Here is a 26,506-nt window from a genome sequence, read left to right on the forward strand (position 1 = left end):
TCAAACTTTTGCCAAGAGTTTCATTGAATTGAAGGATCACATAGTTGGCCAACAGCATTTAAAACCTTGAAAATGTCATTCAGAAACTGAGATGCCCTTGCACTAGTTTGGCAAGAGCAACAGATAAACTTAACAAGTAAAGAATGAGAACAGATGATCACAAAGGTGGTGCGACACATCCATAAAATAACAAAATATTGTGAAAGAGACAAGTAGTTATCATTTAGTCCAACACATCAAGGTTATTGATTTTATTTTAAAGCGTCGACATTACAAATATCACAATACTGAAGATTGTGAAGAGAAAAAAAAACTACTCAGTTACCTTCATGTCAAAGTCCAGTTTGCTAAACAATTCAGGCAATCAACAAGAGAAATGGCAGATCAGCAACAAATCATTATAAATTGTGAATCACTAATAAAATTAGATCACAAAATTTTTAATAGCATTTGCTTATTAAAACCTGATATCCATAAAAGGTATTGACTAGCTGAGGCTCTCCGATGTTGTAAACAAAAATTCTATTGTCCCTTGAACTTGCAGCAAATGAAGTATTGTTACTCCATGCAACACCAAGCAATCGATCTACAAAAATAGATAGTATGAGCATGGCATTGAGGGACTATGAACACAAAGCACAAATCTGTCTTTACCAACTGAATCAACTTGCAGCTGAATGAAATGCTACTTCTTGCTTAGACTTCCATGTCCTAGTGTCCCAAACAACAATTTTGTTGTCATAACCAGTAAGGAAAAAATCACCTTTACTGTTCCATCCTATAAAGAATATAACAGCTCTATGATCTTCCAGTTTCTCCAGTAATTCACATGTGGCATCATTTATAACAAAAGATATAACACAACACTGCCCAAAATTTGCATGTAAAGGCAATTTCTAATATAAGTGAGAAAGGTAGCTTGATGTTAGGGATGCTAGGACACAAATATTGCTTAAAAATAAATGAGAAATAATTTCATGGTGGGTTTAGACATTGGCTTATTGTACTCAGTATAAGAAAAATTAAGGTAAACTGAACTAGTTTTTATTTAAAAGTACTCAAGTAATTGTTGAAAGATCAACATTTTGTATAAAACAACCTGTGATTTGATTAAATGTTATATAATCAACACTATCTTTAAAGAGAACTTTGACAGAAAGGACCGCAAAATAAATAAACTTATGCGTTTGCATTATCTCGACAGACAAATTTGTAGTACGTTAGTCCATATTGATCTAGCGTCGCATTTACTTTTTTCCCCCTCATGTAGCTCGATTTAGTTATTACAAAAATATGCTCATATATCCCACTAGTTCCACACCCATATTCAGGATCCAATAGTAGAAATTTTGTGGCAATAACTATAGAGAGAGTTCTTTGGCAAAAACTAGGCAGAACACACTCACTTGTGCCATGAAGTTATAGATGCTGACTTATTCCAGTCACGTTGATGTATTTACCTATTTATTCTATGAAGTAAATCCAGTTGGTGAATTATGAAAATAATTTTAGGAACCCCCAAAATTCAAGATCCAAATAGGTGATTATCCTCTAGACACAGATGATCTTTCAATGACCAATGCAAGAGAGATTTGCTGCAATAGCAGCCATGAACTAAGGTGAATTCCAATATTTCAGTCTACCATGGAAAAGGATTGAAGAGGAAAGCCAAAAGCGTACTCTTCAAATCATAGATTGAGGAAATGGTTTCTTGTCCTTCTTAATAGAGGATAAAATCCACAGTGAGAGACCATGTCAAATGGTTTGACTGTCCTCTAAGTGAATGCATTGATTGATGGGCATGAATCTGTACTATTAGTGTCTCTATCTTGTAATATTCCATGACTAAATATCTCAGGTTATATTCACCTTTGAAATAAATATATATAGATATATATAATTCTGATGGAACAGAATAGAAAACTCTAAATGATCCTATTATATGGAGGCTACAATACCTCAAGATTACAAAATTTGCATGAACAAATCCCAAAATAAAACTATTCTTAAGGATGCAATAACATAAATTTTAACAACATCTTAATAATCAAATTTATTTGTTGCATTCAGATGAAAATAAGTACAAAGTAACTGACCGTTCTTACTCCAGATACTTGCCAGTCCATCAAACGATCCTATTGCAAGTAGCTCTCCTTCTCCCTGTTTAATAGGCGTTTATAATGTAAGCAGCTCACAGCAAATTAGTAAATCACTGCTGTGCAATAAGAACTCAAATCTAGGTGATTAAATTCAGTACAATCCTTTAGATTGATGATTATCAAACAATTATTATACGCTAGCTCAAACGATGAAAATGAATTACATAATTCTAAGAGAAAAAAATATCAGAACGTCTATTAAAACTCTAAGAACAGACTGTCAAAAAAAAACTGTAAGAACAGAAGCATCAACTGAAAAAGTAACTCACGTTCTAAGCAAGTGCACTGACACCACCTAGTCCATTATTTTTTGCATCAGGATGAATTAGATAACGCACATCCGGATTTGAATTATAAATAGTGGAGAGGTCATTAGAAAATTCCCATATCGTTTCTATTGAATCTGAAGACCTGCCAGTTTAAAACTAAAAGTTTAATCCTGTAAACTATGTTGCTCGCACAAAATGTTCGCATAGTACATCAGGATAGAAGCATCATTAGCAAAATTATCAAAACCATAGCACAACCACTCATCAATAAATGCGAAAGATATATAAGACTTAAGGCCCTTACAAAAACTTATGTTGGATAACTTTTAAGTGAATATTAGTGGTTGATCCTTGAAAATTTGAAGGACTAAATTTCAATTGATTGATTCTGCAGTTTGCATATTTTCAAATGGCAAAGTTGGAAGTAACCTTTTATTTCCATTTGTTATGTTTAAAATGCAAGCAAGAAAAGTACAACTGTCTGTTAAAGTTGCTTATAGGCACAAAGTTTTCAAATTCATGACCAATATAATATTTGCAATAATCAATTTTTAAAACACTGCAAAACAAAATCAAATCAAGAAATACTTGGTAAACCCTCCATGATAACATAGTGTGAACATGTCAAAATCAGTAAGATCTTAGACATTAATGTGCCCAGTTTAAGATCACTTAAGGTGAACTATAGAGCTACTAATAATTATTAAACAAAAATATATAAATTCTAGCATGTCAAAAAACTTGTGTGCTCTATTAACACTCAAGCATTAAAAAATGAGGGAATACACAATAAAAAATTGAATTAAATAAACTGGCAAATAAAGAAAAATATCTTTAAAGTAAAAATTAAAAAAAAAAATCATACTAGAAACTTTCTTAGGAGAAGTGACCATTAACATTAAAGGTGACAAGGAACCTATATAGAAATAGATGAATATTGAGGCATCAACAGACATATGTAGTTGTTCTAGAAATGAACTAATTGAAATGCCTAAACAACATTGCAGGCATTTATATTTTTCATCTTTAAGACCGAGAAGACTTGAAAAATTTTTCGAGTCAGCTATCTAACTTCAAATCAATTCTTTGGTTACACTAAACAATATGCCAACATAGGGAGTTTCTATTAAATGCGTTAACCTCAACAGTCAAAATACGACAGAAATCCACTTATTCCAAAAATTGAATTATGGGAGATGCCTATAAAACATCACATGAATTTGATAAACTGATTTTGAATCTCCACCTAGTCAGGTTAAACAAATCAACCAACAAATGTTTCAAATAACTGAGAAGCATTAATGACCACTGCACATCAAGAAGAGGACACTTTTTGCGTATTATAAGTCAGTGAGCTAATTGCTTGCACCAAAATGAGAAGGGTTCTCACTCTAATGATAAATTTGTTACAAGTTCTATTGTAATTTAAAGAATGTTACATAATTCACAAGGAAGAAATCAACAGGCTAACTTGTTGAAAATCCGAGGAATCATATAAGGCTAACCATCTGTATTGTTGCCAGTTAAGGCAGTACTAAATCAGGGGAAGTGATTCATTGATATAAATCTTGCAGATCAGGCTGACCATCGGTATTGAGGGAACTAGCAAATAAAGATGGTGAGTAGTATGTGAACATGACAATGAACATTGGTACAAGGAATTTTGGCAAATTCAAAGAGCCAGTGTAAGATAAAACTCAAATCTTCATATAAGTTCTAGTTTGGCTGAGCAAATCAAGAGGAAACTATAACCACCCAACTGCTAAAAGAGAATCTGTTGGACTCCAAGCACAGGCAGAAACCTACATCAAGAAAATAAATCACATAATAATAAAGTTCTTTGAGCAAATTTAGAGTAACAATATATTTATTTTCAAGAGTATTTGATCCAACCTCTAAACTACGTCCTTCCAAAAGAATTACATCTGAATCAGAAACTTGATGAGTCACAGGTGGCAAACCAGGGGTGCAGGCCATAAATTGAGGTCCTATTAATGATATTAAAGGTGATGATAGTCATTCAACATAAGGTACACAAAGCAAATTAGTTACCACACATCGATCAAGATGACTGACAGTACAACATTCAAAAGTGAATGAAAATCTAAAGAGCTGAACAATTGAAAAGGTGATATCTTGATCAAAATTGCCTTACGATTGGAAAAACAGTAATCCACTCAAGACACAAAATTTGGTGGGTCACATTGATAAATTCATCAAGAAAGGCTATCAAGTTAAAAAAGAAAAAAAGAAATGAAACCCTAGGCATTTAAACATTAGTATTTTGGATTTGTTTAGATGAAACCTAAACTAAACATAAGCCATACAAGCTAGAATGAAGAATTAAAAAACAATTTTACCTCCATAAACAGCAATTTTTCTTTCTTGTTTGTTGCTTTCTTGCTCTTGGTTAGATACACTATAGTCAATGTGTTTTCTCTTCCACATGGTATTTTCTTTCATATTCTTTATGATTTTTGATAATTCATGTGCACTGTTTGTGATAACATCCAGAGGTTCAAGGCGATAGCACTCAACAAAAGAATTAGCATCACTCTGGCAATATGTAGAAAATGAAAAAAACTCAAACCATGAGAAACAGAAATGCCAGTTTTAACATTTTAGGCAAACTTCAAACTCATAAGATCTAAGGACCCAAAAACACCCACTGCATGGATGTTTGCCTCCAGTTGTGTGTATCGAAGACCTTTATGTACAAATGAAGGAAGAGCACCATTGCCAATTGTGCTTTCATCAATTGGAATTTTCTCAATCTTTGCTTCGTTTTCAAATGCAAATGCAGCGTGTTTGAAACCTGACCAACCAAGAATTTCACCATTCAAGTTCTAGAAATACACAGGGAATCCCAACCTCAGAAACTCAACTCGTCATCAAAGATCCAGAAAATACACAAGAAAACAAGCAAACATCTTAGGAGAAATTCTAGCTCATCAAAGTGGAAATAAATAGTGAAAGACATACAAACTTCTATTATTAATCATTCAGACCAAGTAACACAAAAAAATTCATTTATACATGTGATGACAACAATCCAAACTTTTGAAAATCAATTCATCATCGAAGATCCAGAAATTTTAAAAAAAAATAAGAAGAAGAAAAAAAGAAACAAAACAAAACAAAACAAATATACAATATCAAGAGAAACTCTCGCTTGCTAATACCAAGCATACATATAATGGCAATCCAAACCATCAAGTCTCATTATCAATGATACAAACTAAAATAAATTAAAATAAAATAAACATATGTCTTAAGAAAAAACTGTTGCTCGTCAAGAACAACAACAACAACAAAATCCAAGCATATATGAGATGGCAATCCAAGCCCTTGCAACTCTATTCATGGTTGAAGGTCCAGGAAAAAACAAAATAAAGCAGATATGCATCTCAAGAGAAACCCTTGCTCGTCAACAAGAACAACAAAAACAAGCAACAAATCCGAACATCCATGTGATGACAATGAAAACCCTCGTAATTCAATTCATCATAGAAGATCCAGAATAAATGAAAAGAAAAGAAGCATACATCTGAAGAGAGATTCTTCCTCATAAAAAAAAAACAAGAAATCAAATTTAAACAAAACAAGGAAATGGAGCTGTTCAAATTTCTCTAGGGACATGATCAAACCAAAGAAGAACAAACAGAGAAAAGCCTGCAAACTTGAAGTTCACCATCCAAGATGCAGAAAAACACAAGGAATCCAAACCCTAACAAATCAATTAATCATCAACAGAAAAAAAAAAAAAGAAAACAAACAAGTCTCAAGAGAAACTTGTTGGGTATGTGAGCCTCAAATTCCCAACAAAACTCTTGCTTCAACAAGAACTTCCAAAAAAGGAAATCCAAGAAGTCAAGTTAAACCTTCATATTCATTCCTGAGATAATCCAAAAGGCCCACAATGCCAAGAACCAAAAAAGAAAACAAAGCAAAGAAGAAAAAAATAGAGAAAGAGCCTACAAACTTCTGATCACCATTAAAAATCCAAAAACAAACAATAAATCCTAGAAACTCAATTCATCATCAATGATCCAAAAAATACACAAGAAAACGCTCTTGCTCATCAATCATAAAGAAAAAAAAAAAAAGAAAACAACAAAATTAAATCAAAGAAAACCTTTTGCCTGAAAATACTGGAAGATGAGAACATTAAGCTGATTGGTAGTTAGTTTGCCGAAGACATCAACGTTGGGGAAGGAGATCAACTTGGCAGAGGGGATATGAGGATTAGGCGGTGAAGGCGGCGACCGCCGCAGCGGTGGCATGGGATTTTTGAGTGGGAGTTCACTAGTACCGACGGAGCAATTCGAATCCGGTTCCATTGTGCTAAATCGGAGATGAATCGTTGACTTGAGCGATTCTGAGTTTCACTCAGGATTAACTTTATACAAAAATACTAAATACATGCCTCGGGATCAGAATTACCAATTTTGGAATTTAAAAAAATATTATAGGTTTTAAATCTTTTGATATTTTCATAAAAAAAATAACAATAATAAACAAGAAAATTATGCAAGTATACATTATTTTAAGGTCAAAATATCAAAATAATACCTCTATTTTGCGTTTTCCGCCATTTTAATCCATCTAATATAAAACCAACCCTTTTGGTTCCTATATTTGCACACTTTCGTCTTTTTAATCCCTCCAATTGATAACGTTGGTTTGGCCATTTACTAAAGCTGATGTGCCATCATTAATATTAAAATATTTATTACAAAACCCAAAAAAAATAAAAAATATTAGTAAAAAAAGAAGGTGAGGATCCGAATCCACTTCCACCGCATCCATTTCTTCAACCTTTATATGAAAGATTGGATAGAGATAACAAGTTCGAGAGGAATGATAGAGGAAAGAGGAGGTTGGAGGCGGTCTTGTTAGGGGGAATGAGAATAGAGTAGTGGTTCATGATTTTTGCTTGGCTGAGGAGGTGGGAATTGGTGAAATTCAAGTGGAGGTGAAGAGATTTGGAGTGGATGAAGAGATTTATGGGCGGCAAGAGATAGAGCATGCTAGGACAAATGATGATAGCACTATTGAGTTTGAATTGAAGAACAAGGAGATTGGAAAGAGATCACTAGTTAGAATTGAAGAATCAGAGGAGGAAGTGGAGGAAAGTGAGCAAAATTATGCTGCTTTGGGTAGAGAAGATATGAGATTGGTAATGGATGAGGTTGGTGTGGATGAAGAGATCGAACTCCAAAAGGAAACTCAAGTTAGATTAGACCAAGACTTCGCAATGGTAATGGCTGAGAAGATGGAATTTTACAATGTTAATGAAGAAGAAAGATAAGCAGTAGGTGAGGTTGGAATAAAGAGGCTTGTTCGGATCCACATGACGATGCTCGTATCCGGTGATCATCGTTGTCCACATGACAATGTTCGGATCTTTCTTGTCATCGAACAAAGACCTCGCGCACTTGACGTCACTACAACAAGCATACATGTGAATCAGCATTGCATTCACATAAGCGTCGAGCCGGTACCCAATTTTGATGGCGCGAGAGTGGATACAATGCCCTATTTGTATGGTCATCATTTCAGCATATACCTTGAGCACAAACAAAAGGGTGAAGTGGTCCAGGGAGAGGCCAAGGCGGTGCAAGTGTTTGTATAAAGATAATAGGAAAAATAATTTGGATATCAATCAGGAAAAATAGTACAAGGGTATATGTAGAGAAATATTAGGGTTTTGTGGTATGGGCCCAATATGGCCCATTAACCAATCTAAACTCTAACACTCCTCCTCAAGCTAGAGCATATATATCGAATATGCCCAGCTTGTTACATAGATTACTACAGACTTTAACACTTAAACCCTTAGTGAAGATATCCGCCAGTTACTCAGATGACTGGGTGTATGGCGTAGAGATGACTCCCTTTAATACCATATTACAAACATGGTGGTAATCAACCTCCACATGCTTGGTATGCTCATGGAATGTTGGATTGTTTGCAATGAAGATGGCTCCCTGATTATCACACAACATCTGCATAGGTATCGTGCTGTGGAATCCTAACTTAGATAGAAGAGACTAGCACCCAAACCATCTCACAAGTTGTTTGTGCCATTGATCTATACTCTTCTTCGGCACTCGATCTTGAAATCACATTCTACTTCTTGCTTCGCCAAGTAACTAAGTTTTCACCAAGATAAGTACAGAAACCCGATGTTGACTTTCTGTCTCTTCTATCACCAGCATAACCTGAGTCAGAATAGGCTGCAATGTCCAGGTGACCTTGATTCTTGTAGAGAAGACCTTTGCCGGGAGCTCCTTTAACATATGCGAGCACCCTCAGAGCACCCTACCAATGAACTTCTTGTGGCTCATGCATAAACTGATTCAAAAGTCCAACTGCATAAAATATATCAGGACGAGTAACTATTAGATAAATGAGCTTGCCAATCAAACATCTGTATTGACCTGGATCTCTGAGAGATGGGGAAGATGTCTCCCATCAAGGTAGTGATTGATCAATAGGTGTACTCTCTGGTTTACAACCCAATAAATCAGTCTCCTCAAGTAAGCCCAACACATACTTCTGCTGTGAGAGCGTCATCTTTCCTTTGGCATATGCAAACTCAATACCAAGGAAGTATCTAGGTGGTCCCATGTCTCATATAACGAAATGCTTCATTAAATGCTCCTCAGTTCTCTGAATGTCTCGATGATCGCTACCCGTCATCAAGATGTCATCGACGTATACCGCAAGTACAACACATTCAGATGAAAGTGTTCTTATAGAATACAGAGTGATCCATATTGCACCTGCGAAAACCATCTGCAATTGCAATTACACTAAAATTTTCAAACAATGAACGAGGACTCTGTTTCAGACCATAGATCGCTTTCTTGAGATAGCAAACTAGATTCTTCCCCTGAGCAACATACCCCAGAGGTTTGTTCCATAAACACTGTCTCAACTAAGCCTCCATAGAGAAAGGCATTCTTGACATCGAGTTGATAGAGTGCCCATGATCAATTCATAGCTACCATTAGTAGAATGCGAATGGAATTCAGACGAGCAACTGGTGAAAAAGTCTTAGCATAATCAATATCATAAGTCTGAGTAAAACCATGGGCCACCAACCGGGCTTTGTAGTGATCAACTGTATTGTCAGCTTTATGCTTAACAAAGAAGACCCATTGGCAAGTGATGATGCTGGTATCAGCAAGGGGAGGCACGAGCTCCCATGTACCATGAGATCTCAAGGCTTCTATTTTCTCATCCATTGTCTTCTGTTATTGTGGAAGCAGACGTGCATCTTGGTAGTTCTTGGGGATCAACTCAGTAGACAAGGAAAAAGCAAATGTGCTGAAGGACGGGTAAAAATTATCATAAAAAACAAAAAGTGAGATGGGATGTTTGGTATAAGAATGAATACCTTTGCGAAAGACAATGGGAAGATCAAGAGACGGGTCTGCATCATCCGGGGAGACAATCGAAAGGGGCAGATTTGGTGGTGGTACATGTTGGTGGCGACGATAAACCTGTTCAAAATGGTCATCATATGGATCTACTAGAGGAGGCGTCACACTAGGCGCAAGCACAGTCGGAGTGATCGAAACAGGAATAGGGATAACAATATCAGATGACGTAGTTAACAAATCGTGAGAACCCGAGTCAGAAAAAAGAGATCGAGACTCAAAAAAACGTGACATCCATAGACACATAGTACTTCTGACTAGTCAGGTGGTACAAACGATATCCACGTTGGGTGCAGGAATATCCGACAAAGACACATTTAAGCGCACACGGGCACAACTTATCCAAACCAGGAGTTAAATCCTGAACAAAACCAACATAACCGAAAACATGAGGAGACAAGAGAAACAACTCAGTATCAGGTAGAAGGCGACGTAGAGGGACCTCTCTCCTAAGGGGTGCAGAAGGCATATTAATGCAATTAAGATAGCATCAGACCACAAATATCTAGGGACATTACGATCCACTTAGAGAGTGCGTGTAATATCTAAGATGTGACGATGCTTTCTTTCAGAACCCCATTCTGCTGAGAGGTGTGTGGACAGGTGGTTTGATGAATAATCCCAAAGGACGCACACAAAGAATTTACAGCATGAGATACAAATTCTAAATCATTATCAATATAAAGACATTTGAGAACGGTAGAAAACTGATTTTGTACTTCCAAAATAAATGTTTTATAGACATCAACAATAGATCGATGGTTTTTAACAAATATACCCATGACACTTGGGAAAAATCATCAACAAACACAACACAATAATGATGACCGGAAATAGACGTGACTCTAGAATGTCCCCAAACATCACAATGAACTACATCAAATGATGACAGACTAGACACTAGAGTAGAACATTTAAAGGTAGCATGATGAGGTTTACCCAATTGACACGACTCACATTGAAATTACTCGACCCGAATCTAAGGTAATGCCTGCTGAAGACGACTAAGAGAAGGATGACCCAATCTACAGTGCCATATGAGTGATGACTCGGTGTCCGAAATAGAAGCTGCCAAACCACAAAGAATATCATCACGCACCAACATATACACATCGTCACCACGATTACGCCCTAAACCAATCCTCTTCCTTGTCCGCAGGTCCTGAAAAGTGTGGTGAAAAGGGAAAAAAGTAACACTACAATTCTACTGTTTAGTGATCGCATAAACTGATTGCAAGTTGATAGGAAATTCAAGTACACAAAGAACATTAGTTAGTTTAAGGTCAGAGGAAGCCTGCACAACTCTTTCTCCGGACACTAAGCAAGATCGTCCATCGGCAATTGCCACAAAATGAAAACAGATAGAGAAAGATTTTAAAAAAAAAAGATTTTGTACCTGTCATATGAGAGGAGGCCCGGGAGTCAATAATACAGGAACTGTCACTGGAAGGAAGAAAGGCATTACCTGAGGAAATAGGAGAAGAGACTATGGCATGAGAAACTGTGCCCTATAGCTGCTGCAACCGCGCAAAGTCAGCCTAAGAGATAGTGACTAATTGTTCAACACCAGAAGTAGGTGACGGATCGGCCAACTATGTGTTAGTATTGACCACTACCGGATGAAAATGCTTTTATCCCAACAACGATTCTCAGTGCTACCCGTTCGTTGACAAAAGATGGACACAAACCTACCCGCGAGAATCACGACAGTCGCCTCCTCGACCACCACAAGAGAAGCCTTTACAACGCCCACGAGACAAAGACATAACGACGAAGAGACAAATCCTTCACCAACGAGACAAGGGCATCACTGGTGAGGACTGAGGAACATCACCAGGTGTCTATAGAACAACGGTAATGGCGAAAGATGAGCAGTGGCTAGCGGTAGAGGTGGCGGTGGCGGTTTGAAGGCTAGGGTTTGGAGTGTCGGCGGCAGCTAGGGTTTTGGGTAGCCATTAGGGTCTAACCCAGTGCTCTGGTACCATGTGAGAATAAGAAAAATAATTTGGATATCAATCAGGAAAAGAGTACAAGGGTATATATATAGAAATATTAGGGTTTTATGGTATGGGCCCAATATGGTCCCATTAACCAATCTAAACTCTAACAGGATGGTATAGAAATGTTGGGAGGTAGAGAAGGCTCAGAGCATGGAGTTGTAGAGATGGAGGAAGGGTTTGTGGAGATGGAAGAAGATGGAGAGAGCGTGGTGGAGGTTGCCGGAGAAAGGGTAGAAAGAGGAGTGGATGAGTTTGGTGAGGGGGATGGGTGGGTGATGAGGGTGGTGGTGATTATGATTAATGAAAATTTTAATATTAATGATGCCACATCAACATTAGTAAATGGCCAAACCAACGTCCGTTAGCCAGAGAGATCAAAAAGATTAAAGTGTGCAAATATGGGGACCAAAAGGGTTGGTTTTATATTAGAGGGATTAAAAGGGAGGAAAACAAAAAATAGAGGGACCATTATGATATTTTGACCTTATTTATAATAATATTCACATATTGTAAATTTGAGGGATAACACTAACAAGAAAAATACTAATTCTTGTTTGTTTATAGTCCTCAAATACATTTTTTTTAATGTTTTCAAATTTCATCTGATGTTTTTTTTCTTTATTTTAGAATGGGAAAGAATTATTATAGACCTTTTACTGAAAGCAACTTTCAGGCCATAATTGAAAGAAATCATTGCATCCATAGCTTCAACATCTTCTAAATATATTTATGATCTAAAAATTTTGTGTAGATGGTAATTTAATTCAAAAAGTAAAAAAAATTAGTTCTTTGAATTATAAAAAAAATGCTTATATATATATATATATATATTTGTAGTTGTAAGAGTTTTAACAAAGCTTCCAAAACTTAAAAAGTTTGTCAAATAATGTGAGTTGATGATATATAGCACCTTAGTATGGAAGACTATATTAGTTTTCTTTAGAATTACGCGAGGAGTGAAATTTTAGAAGCTAGTTTCAAACTTGGCTTAATGAAAAATTTAATAATTCTAACCCTTGAAATTATACTATTAACATTGAAAATAACTATTTATTTTTTATTTGATTTTTGTTATGATGTATCCAATTGAAAATGGATTTAGGCATCCAACACCTAATGAGTATGCCATTAGCTAGTTACTATAAATGGGGTTAGTTTGGCTATTAGTCCTGGTATGTCTCCCACTAGTAGCAAGGGATTCTAATATGCTTATATCTCTCATTAGCTCCTACGCTTAGGGCATGTTCATTTGGGTTGAACTCAATGGAATTCAGTGAAGTGGGAGAAGTGGGCACCTCCATGAAGTGGCTGAAGTGGTGTCACTTCCGGTTATTCATGCGTTCATTTGGGCTGAAGTGACACTTTCCTGAAGTGCCCAGTTTTTCCACTTCCTATGTTCATTTGTAAGAAAGTGGGATCACTTCATGATTGACTTCCATAACATGTTTCTTTCTACGAAAGTGAGGGAAGTGAAAGGAGTAAATTATGATGTTAAATATTTGTAAACGATCAACTAATATTTTAATTAATATAATTTTAAATAATTTATAATGATATGTAAAGAAGAATAACGATAATAATAACTATAAAATAATAATGTTGTTATTATTATGATCAATATTATTATAGAAATAATTCAAGAAAATAGATATAAATTTTTTTAAAAAATTAAAAAAATATGAGAATGAAATGAAGTTTTATTTTTATGTTTTTAAAATGATCTCAAATTATGCTTGGCTAAAAAAATTCATTCAATCAATGATCTCATATATATAAATCCACAAGTGCAAATATAGAAACATCAACACAAGGTTTGCATTATAAAATTAATAGAAATACAAGGTTTTCATTATGAATTCATTCAACCAGTGCAAGGTTTTCATTACAAACAGCAATACAATGTTTCAAGGTTTGTATCACAAAATCATCCAAGGAAACAAGAAACACCATCCATGGATTGCATCACAAATGACATCTATAAGAAACACCATACAATGTTCCAAGGGTTGCATCACAAACAACATTTATAAGAAACACCATACAAAATCATCCAAGGAAACAAGAAAACACCATACAATGTTCCAAGGTTTGCATCACAAGAAACACCATCCAAGATTTGCATCCTGCAAAACAAAGCAATCATAATAAATCCAACTTGGTATTCAATTTGTATTAAATAATGCATATGCAATCCTTACCTTTGATGCTAACATCAACGGCTAGAATTCTTTATAGATTCAATATATTCATCCAACCATATTTTTCGAAGAGATGGCTTCCTTAAGTAGAACAATTTAGCTTGTGCTTTGTTAGTCATTAATCTGTCAAATACCATTCCTATGTTCTTATCGTCATAACCTTCCATGTCCTATAGTGCATTGATAGTTTTTCCTTCCATGTTTTCTTTCTAGCTTTGTCAATTGATGTTGTCGGATGGCCAAATTTATCTCCAACAATCTCCATTCCAACATTTGCACCCATGGTCCTTGTTGTGCAACCAGACCTAGCGGTTGTCTTACTTGTAGTTGACCTTAATACTTCATGTCTTCTGCTATTTGCCTCAAAAGCTTCACAGTCCATTGGCTCATTAGGTGCAAGGACATCATCAGGGATTGTACCATGGTCATCTTTAGGGTGTGTACCACCAAATTGGTCATAGATTGATCGTGCATGATCACTGGTGGCATGGTCATCTCCAGCAACCAAACGTAACTCCTCAAATAAAGATATGGGTTGTTCAAGTACTCTTTGGCTTTTGGATGTCCCTTTGAAAAAAATTAAATTAAATCAAAGTCATCAAACATATGTTATATGTATGAATTACAAAAAAAAAAGATATGAAATAAATTAAATTCATTCAAGTACCTCCACATATGTACGGTATGTCTCATCCTCGAGCACTAGCATTTTTTCTGAGTCATTCCACCCAATACCTCTAAGATTCATTAATTTTTTGATGTCTTGATATTTTTACTTCAAGGTGCGCATGTGGTTCTCCACATTATCTGCATCCATGCAAGCATTGGGGAATCTATTATTGACAACATTCGCGGCTTTTAATAAATGCTTGACATTTGAATGACTTTAATAACCTTCAACCCACTCTTTTGCATGTCAGCAAGTAATGGTATCCACACATTGTCCATTTCTTTTGTCCATCTTTTATTTGGTGTTCCATTTTCGCTTTTTAGTTGGTGCCCCATCAACAATGTTATGTGAAGTTGACATCTTATATAAAACAAAGACAAAGATACAAAATAAAAGGTAAAACATGTTCACTTATTTTCAAAAAGTGATAGCATTAACACTTAATAGGAGTATGAAAATGAAATAATCATATTTTTATTTATATCCATCAAATGACCAAAATTCAACACACTATATTTTTAGAAGAAACAATGAAGGCAATGTACAAATTATCCATAAATCAATCATTCAAGCATACATGCCATTGAAAGCACAAAAAAATGCATAACACAATCAAATAAATGGCATTACAAACATAGTTTTTCTTTTATAGCCATAATTTAAAACTACATCCATTTTAACCCAAAATCTCAATGTCAAATCAAAACATACACAAAAACACAAACACAATATTATTCTAAAGTGTGCCCCCGTCTAACATAGTCAAGCCACATGCCACCCGCAAATTTCTCACGAAGTTCCCGCCATTGCACTTGTGCCTCTCGTCGTTCACCATATGTGATAGGTCTTTCGTGTGTAGACACTTCCTGCACAATTGGAACATCTGCATGTAGCAATATGTCACTAGGGTCTACTTCTTTTATAAAATTGTGCAACACACAACAAACAAGGACAATATCCACTTGCGTTGTAAAAGGGTAGAATGATTTTGTGTCCAAGATCCTAAACCGATTCTTTATAATCCCAAATGCTCTTTCATTTTTGGATTTAAGTTGGGAATGGTGAAGATTAAACAACTCCTTTGCATTTTGTGGTCTACGGCCTACATGATCTTTTAGATGATATCTAACTTTCCTGTAAGGACTTATCAATCCATATGTTGTTGTGTACCCAGCATCGACAAGATAGTATTTTTCTATAAATAAAAGCAGACAAAACTAGATTTTAAGTCAAAATCGCATGCGGCAAGTACATTTTGTGTGATTCCCTTGCATCGTTGAAATTTACCAACTAGATTTGCACTAACTCTTGCATCAATATGGGTTCCATCAATAAAACCAATACAATCCTGGAATTATAAATTTTATTAGATATTTTCAAACTTTATCATAATTTTAACAAGCTATGGAAATAGGAAAGAATATGTGATACCCTGAAAAAAGGATAGTAGTTTGGGTTGAGTTCTACATAGGGATGTATTGATGCATCTGGTTGTTTGACAAACATACTTCCAATAGAAAAAGTAGCTCAGAGAACATTATTAAAATATCGGCTCACTGTTGCACTAGACCTAACAAAATCAATTTTCATTACCCGATTTTTTGTATGATGGCCAACTATGTGGAGAAAAACCTCCACTTGTTCCTCCACTCCAACATGAATCGTATCCCTCAAATGATCATGTTCTCGTAACATGGCGCATAGTCTAAGGAAAGTGTCTTTGGTCATTCGTAAATATTCAACACAATTATGGACCCCGCCATCTAGTATACGAGCCAAGTGCGGCTCACGAAGAAGTCCTTGTCGCCTTGCATGGTTAGACATCATGACTAAAATAACGGCTATAGTTGCAAACACTGGTGCGTCGATGAATGTGAGTTCATCTAAACTACCATTAGCCATTGTATTCCTATGCGAGAGTGAAAAAGGGTTTATGAACACATAATATCATAATTTAATTGCAGGTTCTTGATTAAAAAATAATATTGGATTCCTATAACACCATCATGTCTATCATCAATGTTACAAACACTTCACATGAAATACTATTAAAAATATAATATATAGAATTAACTACCAAAATGGATTCCTATAACACCATCATGTCTATCATCAATATTACAAATAATTTATAGCACATATATGTACTTTTGCAGCTAGGTACAATACTCGATCATTGGGAAGAAAATTTTTAAAAATTGTTTGATGATTGAATAAACACAATGTTGTGTATAATCTATCAATTCATGGTTAAAAACAAAACAAATCAGTTGTGAAAATTTAGCACATGATTCACAATGAAGACTTATATATTAATACCAACAGGAGCTTTATCTCTGTTCACCATTAAACCTAGAAAGATTAAAAAAAAAAAAAAACAGATGACACTTTCTTATACTTAAATGTCTAGGGAATCTTAAATCAAGTCATCTTTCACTTTTGAATAATATTTAGCAAGAAAGATCCCATGTTATTATTACATGATAATAATTTGAGCTTTCAATGATGTAAAAGTTTGTGCCTTGACAATACTGATGCCCAATATCAAGATTACTGTACATACATAAAGACATGTGACTAGACCCTAATTAGAACAGAAAGTCACCAACTAACTACTACCACTATTGTCTATTTGACCCACACTTTGAAATGCAGGAGTATAGTGTAATCACCTTTTCCACGTTCTCTTTAAAGTCCCTTCAAACTCAAAAGAAAAGTAAAGCCAAGGCATGGCATCTCTCACTAAAACAATTTAACTATCCCTTTTATAAATGTGCAAGTAAAACACATGGAAGTTTGGAAATGGACTGAATTAACAGTGTTAAAAAATATGGGCCAGAATTGATGAGAGTTGAGTTCTAATTTCTCATATTTGTTTAGAACAATTGGAAAAATTCAAAAGTTTTGAATTGTTTCAATTGATTGTTCAAATATATATAGTGATCAAGTGAATCATTATTACTATTTTTATTAATAAATTGGTAGCTAAAATGAGTTAAATACTTCATTAAAAATAAACATGAGGAGTTAGAAACTAATAAACTTCAAGCATTAGACTGAAAAATGAAGGTGTTTTTGTTTAAATAATATTCTTCAGTTTGTTAGTCACATGTTTATATGCATAAAAATAAGTACACATTAATACTAAACTATAGGCAAATAGTGACATGAAGGAAGGCATTGAATCAAACTGAAGTGAAAAATATAACAATAATAATATTAATTTAGTTAAATATTTACAATTAGTTGTTTAAAAGGATTATACGCATAGTCAGTGCCCGGTATTGATAATAAGTCGTAGGGGTCAAAAAAAATTAAATCTAAATAATTAAAACATTGAAAGGCTAATTTAAAAATTTTAACACCCCTCTCCACATCAAATGTCTTCACTCTTTGAAAAGATTCCACTTTCTTCATGCATCTCTTTATCTCTTTCTCTATAATATATATATATATATATCCATGGTTTATATTTGAACTAAATGTAGTTAATAGAATTATCACATTATATATATATATATATATATATATCCATGTTTTATCTCTTTATCTCTTTCTCTATAACATAGTTAATAATGAACTAAACATTCTGCCATTTTGAGATCTTTAATTTGATCTCGTCCTTGCTCAAAGTCAATAAAATCATCACACAACACCACAATCTTCTTAAAGAATAGTAATGAGTAACAATAAATTCATACAAGAGCAACCTGAGGACTTATTTTACAACAACAGATGTTAATCTTATGTCTATGTTAATCTTCAATATGAGCAAGCAAGCAATTACCATCAAACAATCTCTAAAATAATTCCCATAAATTTCAATCTCTTGCATGAAAATTCAAACTTTAATGAAATTCTATTGAGGATAACAACCTAACAAATTCTTAAAGAGCATGGTAACAATAGGAGGAGAAAAATTACCAGAAATTGTCCGAACTTCCTTCCACAACCAAGATCCCACCGAAATTCTAACCTAGAATTCAAATAACATCATCATCATCATCATCATCATCATCATAAAAGAACATATGTCAAGAATGAAAACAACAAAAAACTCATTGATTAAGGAAGAAAGAGAAGATCTCAGTTGAAACCCTATAAGCACCTCCAATGGTGAGAAGAGAAATGGTAAAACCATATCGGGAAGAGGGAAGAGGGAGGCCGATCAACAAAAACCGGAGACGAGAAGAGAAGCAATTGCACCGGCAATAAGAGAAGAGGGATGAGAAACGGTAGCACTGAACGATCAGGAAGAGGGAGGCTGGCGTCTCAGGAGGTGTCTGTTCACAAGATCTAGAAAAAGGATACCCATGACTTTTACATGGATGAGGGAAGTGGTGGAAGTCACCTTTTTATATGGAGTCCACTTCACCCACTTCAGTGTAAAATTCACTTAAGTAGGCCTAGTTATATTTTCGCTTCGTGGTGAAAGTGGGGGAAGTGGCACTTCCCCCACTTCAGGATAAACATACACATGAAGTGGGGGAAGTCATTTCACTTCCCCCATTTCCTAGACAGTTCAGCCCAAATGAACACATGAAGTGGAGAAAGTGATCTGAAATGGGGAAGTGGGGGAAGGGAAGTGTCACTTCCTTGAAGTGGGATAGGGAGGGAATGATATCACTTTCATTACTTCTGGTATTCATTTGTCAGAAAATGAGAATAGAAATGGAGAATTTAGGTGTTGGGTGGAGTTTTATAAATTCAAAAAGTATTTTGGAAGTGAGGGGAAGTGAGCTTTTATAAATTTGCTCACTTTCCCCTACTTCAATAATAATAAAAAAAATACCAAAATGGATTTAGTTCAAAATCCACTTCAGATGGATGTGAGAGAAGTACCATTTCCCTCACTTTAGGACAAATTAACACCATAAGTGGGGATAAGTCAAACCACTTCCCCCCACTTCTCCCCACTTCAATTCAAATGAACAAGCCCTAATGAATATTATTGATGTTGGCACTGTTTGGTAGATGAAATTAATCTTTAAATAATAAAAAGGTACTAAGTAATCTCTAAATGAAGCCTTAATTTCATGTCTTTATTTCAAACTAAAAATAATAATCATCATCCCTAAGAAAGTTCATTATATTCGTATTTTATCAAATAAGGGAGGCCAGAATCAACAATATTTTATTACCATATATATATAAGGATTTATATATATATATATAACATTTTTTTCCCGTTTCATATTTTAAAAAGAACCAAAAAAGGCAAAGAGTTTTATTTAGAAAAAAATAAATGTGACCTTATTAAATACAGTTTTGACTTGAATCTATTAGATTATCATAAGTATGTGACGAGACTAAGGTAATGATAGTTGAGAACAGTGAATTCATGGTGTTGTCTACCATAAAAGCTAATGGACGACTAGGGTTTCTAAGTGTGGGAGCAAGAATAAAGGTTGGCTTATGAGTGTGAGGAGAGTGAGGTAAGTAATGGTGAGAGAGTGAAGATCATAGTGTTGTCTACCATGAAAGTAGTGGAAGGTCAAGAATGACTAAAACATATAAGGATGAATAAAAGAGTAAGGAGTGTTGGGAGCGGAGGATTTCCAAGTATGAGAGTAAGAAAAGAGGTAGGCTTAAGAGTGTGAGGACAATGAGGTCAATGATTATGAGAAGAGTGAATTTATGGTGTTGTTCATTTTTGAATTGGGGAGTATCCCCATCCACCAATGGAAGTAGGAATGGGTTTGAGGGGGATTTCATACCCTCAAAACCAAGCATGCTCATTTTCCCAAATTTCAAGGGGATCCACTTAAACCAAGTTCAAATGCAGGAACAAAGTCCTACCTAAATAAACAAACTCTAGTGAAAAGATAGATAGATGGATGGAGCCAAGCGCAAACCCATAATGTGCAATGACTCTATCAAATACCAACTAAAAAAAAAAGGGAAATAGAGCGGGTGAGTAACATAGTTACTCATTGAGTGATTATGACAGTTTCTCAATGTTTACAAAAGAGAAAAAACATTCTTTAACAACACTTTTTGCATAAACAACATCACAACATAAACATAATTGATAAATAGATTTTCTTTATAATAAATAGTTTCCATGTAAGCCTTAAAAGGCAAAATTTAATATTCGCACAGAAAAACCTAGTTTAATAACAAGGATGGCCATAAAGTCATACCCAAATCAAACCACCGTCATAATAAGGAATGGGACTGCCAATGCTAGTTATCTATTTCAAATATAAAAACAAGCCCACCTTGGTGTTGATCTTTGAGATCACTCATGCAGTGACACATAGTGTCTCAGAACTAGTGGGGAGAACCACCAACTCACAATTCAGGTTCTCTCCATGCCTCCTGAAAGGTAACCCATGTCAGCCAGTCAACCATGGTGCCTCCTGAAATGTAATCGAGTCATAGACTCGCCATCACCAATATTCAAAAATACAACACGAGTATAAATAATTGCAATCAACAATTGCATACAACTTCACCTTTCAATACATCATATAAAATATTTAAAAGTTTCTATGTCATTCCCAATTCATGTTTGTAAAGCCATGAGAACATTCATGATAAAGACATTTCATAAAAACTAGTTAATAAAGCCACTATAACTCATTTTTAACAATATAAGAAAATGCTTAATTAAAACATCAGTTAACAAAGGACCTTACGGCCACACTTACAGCCTATTTATGGTCGAAGTCCTTGACAAAGAGCATTACAAGCACCTTTACAACCTACTTATGCCCATAAGCCTTGCCTATAAGCCCCTTGCATGTTGCTTATGCCTGTAAGCCCAGCCCATAAGCCCTTTACAGGCAGTCTTATACCCATGAGGTTGGCCATAAGCTTTGCAAAAAGGTTGGAAAGGTTCTTTACGGGTATCCTCACTCCATTAAGGATCGGGGAGCATAAAAATAGATCCAATCGGTGATAATTGCACAAGAAAAACAAGGGTTATAATCATACGATCTTCTATACAATTTTTCTTTAAATCTATCTTGAATCTAACCAAGAAATCAACACATAATGAACCCATAAAGAGTTTAATATATCCACAAACCCTAGATCTTAAATTCACTATCAATCAAAAAGATACTACTCACAATTAACTCAAAAACCATGAACTCAAACAAATAGATAATAAGATTTAAAATATCCCATAAAATCATTAAAAATCACAAAATTACAATAATACCGTAGAACAAGACCAAACGTTAGATGCTCCGCATTACAAATAGTCCCTAATAAAATAAAAAAATTTCCATGATTTATAATACACTCAAACCTCAGTTTGGATGGGGGTAATGGTCTCTAAGGAATGAGAATCATTACCTTCTATCCCCATGACCCCTTGTTTAGATTGGGGTAATGGAAATCTCATTCCTTTGATAGCATGGTTGAACCATCCCATTAAAGAAATTCCCTTTACCCCCAAAATTGGGGAAATGTGAACTAATGAGGGTTAATGGGGGTGTAATACCGATTTTAAGTGCATGTGCACTGCTACATAATCATATTAGGAGGGAGATGACTCTTGATCCGCTAGAGGCTGAATTGGATGAGTCGTATGTGGATTTCGAACCTTTCTCAAATGCACAAAGCATCTAATATATTGAGACTTCCAATGCATGGATAACTTTTAGAGACAACTTGACTCAAGAAATGTGGAATGAATGACAAGCTTCTAGGAATCAAAGCTTGAATTAAGTTTTTTTTTTGTTATTATCTTTTAAGGGCAACTGCTACCATATGTCTAATGACTTTTGGGTGGTCTATGTAATTTTGGAAAATGCTTTATATAATTGAGAGTTATCTTAATCTATGCAGATTTCCTTTTTATCAATGTAAATACTCTGTTTATCCATTATTTATGAAATTGTTTATTATGTTATCTATCTTTATACATTATTTATGAAAGTGTTTATTATGTTGTTTATGAAATGTATTTTTTTAAAATTACTAGTTTTGGTGGTGACAATGTTTGATTTCTTACAGATGGAGAGTTTAACAAGTTAAGCAAGTGTAAAGATGAACAATAGGAATAACCATCAGTGGACTTCAGCGGATGACAAAATTTTGATTGAATGTTGCTTGGAGCTTTTGAACCAAGGTTGGAGAGCAGATAATGCCTTCAAGACAGGATATTTGAGTCAACTACAAAAACAGATGGCTGAAAAGATCCCCCAGTGAAAAAACATCGGTGATCCTCATATTAAATCTCGAATGAGGACACTTAAATCACAATTTTGAAAACTAAAGGAGATGATGAGCAAATCTGGGTTTGGATGGGACGATGCAAACAAATGTGTAACCTGTGAGGATGATGTATGGTATTCTTGGTTGAAGGTAATATGCAATTCATCTCTAGTAAAAATTTTACAATTATGTTTTTATGTGCAATGTTACTAATTACTTATAATGCAGAGTCACAAAGAGGCCGCTGGACTTAGAAACAAGCAATTCCTTTACTTTAATAAGCTAGCAATAATTTTTTTGGGAAGGATCAAGCAACTGGTGCTGGAGCAGAATTCGCAAGTGAATCTGTGGAAGCTTTAGAAAGGGAGAACTTAACACTTGCAGCAGCCAAAGCAGCTTCTAAAGCTCATGAAGCAATGAAGAATATGGTTGAAGGTGACTATTTTGGTGTGGATATTGAGTTAGAAAATGAGTGTGTCTTCATCTCTGAGAATGCTTGTGATGACTCCTCGAATGGTTCATGCATAAGAAGTAAGGCACAAGAGAAAATGCAAGGTGAATCAAGTGTTCCTAAAAAAAAACAGAAGAAAAAGGGATCAACTAAGGATCCAACTATTGATTCCTTCTCCAAGCACATGGAAAGATTTTGTGATATTTGTGATGGAGCAAAGCAAGAGATAGGTAAAGTGGCAACCTATTTCCAACGCTTGAATGCATATACATAAAAAAGATACTTCTCTATAAGAGCATCACAAAACTCAATGGTTTAACTAAGGAAGAGGAAGTTCAAGTAATTGATAAAATTTCAGCAATTAGAGGCAAAACTGAATTTTTTTTATTTCCAGATGATGATGAGAGGTTGATTTATGTGAAGAGTGTTTTAGATGGTGTCATCTAGATGTTTTGTTTAATTTATTTCTTTGGTTTGTGATTTGGACATATTTTATGTTTTGGATAATTAAAACAATATGTCTACACTTCATATTATGAATTAATGGTAATACTTTGAGTTATTTATTAATGTGTGATTGTTCATATGGAATGTGTCATGAATATTTATTGGATAATATCAATCACGACAATGGATGTAAGAATTGAAACAAATAAAATTGTATGATGGAAAATTAGGAACACATGGTGGTTTAAATCTATATTTTTTTAGTGTACTAAAAAACATAAAAAAACCCCATTTAAATTTTTTTAAAAAAATTATGAAGAATATATTAGTTATTATTTGGACTAAGTTAGTAAATATTATTAGAGTTGAATACAAATCCAAATTTAGTAACTACATCAACTAAGTGCAAAAATGAGAATAAACTTAACTTTTCATTGAAAACAAGTTCATACAAAATGAGAGAATTAAGTTTGCATACAAAGTAATTATAATTTTGATTGGGATAACCAAACATTGTAATGTTAATTTGCAGGGAAAGTAATTGCATGCAAAGTCTTTCCCTGCAAAGTTCCAAAACGGATCCTAAATACAAAGCTAGGCTGATGTAAAAAATGCAATCCTACCAAGATCAATTCATGGGGACATCAAGGGAGAAGAAGGGATCGCCATGGTTGCTGCGAAATCATCCAGATCTAGGGCTTTTGTGCCATCCATACCATGGGCTCATCCCAGCACCCCAATAATGGTAGCCTACTCGGCGACAAGCTCAAGATCTTGAATGAGAAGGTGGGTTTTCTGGCTTCATAAATCTCGACCCAAGAAACCCTCAAAATCTACAGCTAATAATCCCTAATTCATTGAGGATCCTTCGATTCTTCTCGGCAATTACGCTGGTTTCATCTTGCTTGATTTCTAGTTGGAAATGGTGGGCATGGCTTTGAGATCCAATTACAAGCTTTTTTTCTTGCTTGATTTGGCTGCGATAATAGCCAAAGAGAGGTAATCCTTTGTTTTCTCACTCTGGTTCATCATCTTTGTGAGAATATTATGTTCACTATGATGTCTTGGAAAAGAGGGAGGTTGGTTACATGGAGCTCAGGGTTTGGGAAAGAGAGCTTGAGCAATCAGAGTTTGTTGAGGGTGAGCACTAGAGGTGGGAGATGGAGGAGGTCCATTTCAAGGTTTAGTTCATTCATTCTTCACTTCATTAGTTCATTCAATTATTTTATTTTATTTTATTTATTTATTTATTTATTTATTTTATTTATTATTATTATTATTTTTTGGGATGCTTTTTCTTTTACTGTTTGTAGGTAGCCTTGGTTTTAGGAAAGTTCCTGGGATTTAATTTGAACTTTGGTTTCTAGTGTGATGCTAATAGTGCACCAAGTGTACATTTCTCAGCTATCAACCATGAAGCCTAGATAGTCTTTTATAACAAATTTTCATTTTAGTTGATGCCATTAATTAGGAAGCTATTTTTAAATACCCTATGCATTTTTGGCAAAATTTCATAATTATGTTGAGTAAAATAAATTCTATGTATTGTAACAAATTTTCTTCTTATTATTTTCACTAATTCATTTTTAATAGTTATAGAGACAATGATGTTATATCAGCCTCATCTTGGATCATTGGAACATTCAAGATGACTTGTTGTTTTGTATTAACTCTATGTAAGACTAATTTTCATAACTTTAGAATTGTAATTTTTGTATGTATTGTAGCAAATTTTCTTCTTATTATTGTTGCTAATTCATTTTTCATAGTTATAGAGACAATGATGTTATATTGGCCTCCTAATGATGTTATATCAACCTCATCTTGGAACATTCAACATGACTTGTTGTTTTGTATTTACTCTATGTAAGACTATTTTTCATCACTTTAGAATTGTAATTTTTGTCTTTTTACCAATGGTATTCTTCTTATTGAATATTTAAAGTAATTTTAATAATCATGTGATTATAAATATTTGTTTACTTTTAGAATGGTTGTTGCTATTGTTATAACTTTATTGAATTGAATTATTGAAATTAATAGGTAAATTAATGTGTTAAATGTTACAAGATTACAAAACTACTATAGTAGATATTGTGAAGCATTGCTATAAATATCAAACGGGTTCCAAGAAAGCTGGTTTATGGCAAAAGAAGTCATATCTAATTTGAAGAAATTGGCATCTCAACTTTCATTGTCTCACTTCAGAGTCTATGGTATCTTAATCTTTCAAATACAGGCTTCATTGCAATTATTCTTTATTAACTTGGCAACCTCACCCAAAAAAAGATAATAATGATAACTAGTTAGGCTAAGATAGCACAAATTGGTGAGGTTGCTCATTGATAAGGAATAATTGCATTGAAGCCAGTATTTGAAAGATCAGGATTTCGAAGATTCTGAAGTGAATCAATAAAAGTTGGGATGTAAATTTCTCCAAAGTACTTACTGTTGAGATTCAAGTGCTTGAAGTGTCTCAAACCAAACAAAGAATGCCTTGATGCACCTCCTAAGTGAGAACGAGTAGGATTTTAACTGTCACCAAAGAAGGGCACTTGGCTTTGGAGGTTGAGCCACACAATATATACATTATGAGTGCTGCATTGCACTTCTAATTAATGTAAGTGTTGTTGTCAGTCTAAGAAGAGAGAAGTCCATAACAATCATGAAACCCTTATTGAAAATTATGAAATAG

At 34.5% G+C, this 26,506-nt stretch overlaps 1 protein-coding gene across 5 annotated transcripts; it reads right to left on the reverse strand.

The window, feature by feature from the left end:
- Positions 1–469: 469 nt before the first annotated feature.
- On the reverse strand, positions 470–6,779 carry LOC120273474 (WD40 repeat-containing protein HOS15-like). Of its 5 annotated transcripts, none has more exons than XR_005540546.1 (6): positions 6,564–6,779; positions 5,098–5,243; positions 4,789–4,984; positions 2,097–2,160; positions 655–778; positions 470–586 (listed from the first exon to the last, which is right to left on the reverse strand). XR_005540546.1 is itself a non-coding variant. In XM_039280098.1 (5 exons), exons 1-4 carry the CDS (start codon positions 6,766–6,768, stop codon positions 663–665), a joined length of 531 nt encoding a protein of 176 aa, XP_039136032.1. In that variant the 5' UTR covers positions 6,769–6,779; the 3' UTR covers positions 470–586; positions 655–662. The 5 variants fall into 5 exon arrangements, 2 of the variants coding, with proteins under 2 accessions (XP_039136032.1, XP_039136031.1); XR_005540547.1 differs by lacking the exon at positions 655–778 and adding an exon at positions 2,429–2,570; XR_005540548.1 differs by lacking the exons at positions 655–778; positions 4,789–4,984 and adding an exon at positions 2,429–2,570 and having other exon boundaries at positions 6,571–6,779.
- Between the last annotated feature and the right edge of the window lie 19,727 nt (positions 6,780–26,506).

Source organism: Dioscorea cayenensis, chromosome 12, assembly GCF_009730915.1.
Source record: "Dioscorea cayenensis subsp. rotundata cultivar TDr96_F1 chromosome 12, TDr96_F1_v2_PseudoChromosome.rev07_lg8_w22 25.fasta, whole genome shotgun sequence".
NCBI classification, from domain to species: Eukaryota; Viridiplantae; Streptophyta; class Magnoliopsida; order Dioscoreales; family Dioscoreaceae; genus Dioscorea; species Dioscorea cayenensis.

Bases quoted from the DNA above. Each gene is read 5' to 3' on its own strand.
- LOC120273474 (XM_039280097.1), bottom strand. From the start codon at position 6,768: ATGGAACCGGATTCGAATTGCTCCGTCGGTACTAGTGAACTCCCACTC. The intron at 5,244-6,563 runs GTTTTCTTTGAT...TTGGTTGGTCAG, and splicing joins CCAGTATTTTCAGGCAAAAG to GTTTCAAACACGCTGCATTT. The intron at 2,161-4,788 runs GTAAAATTGTTT...CCTATTAAACAG, and splicing joins AAAAATTGCTGTTTATGGAG to GGAGAAGGAGAGCTACTTGC.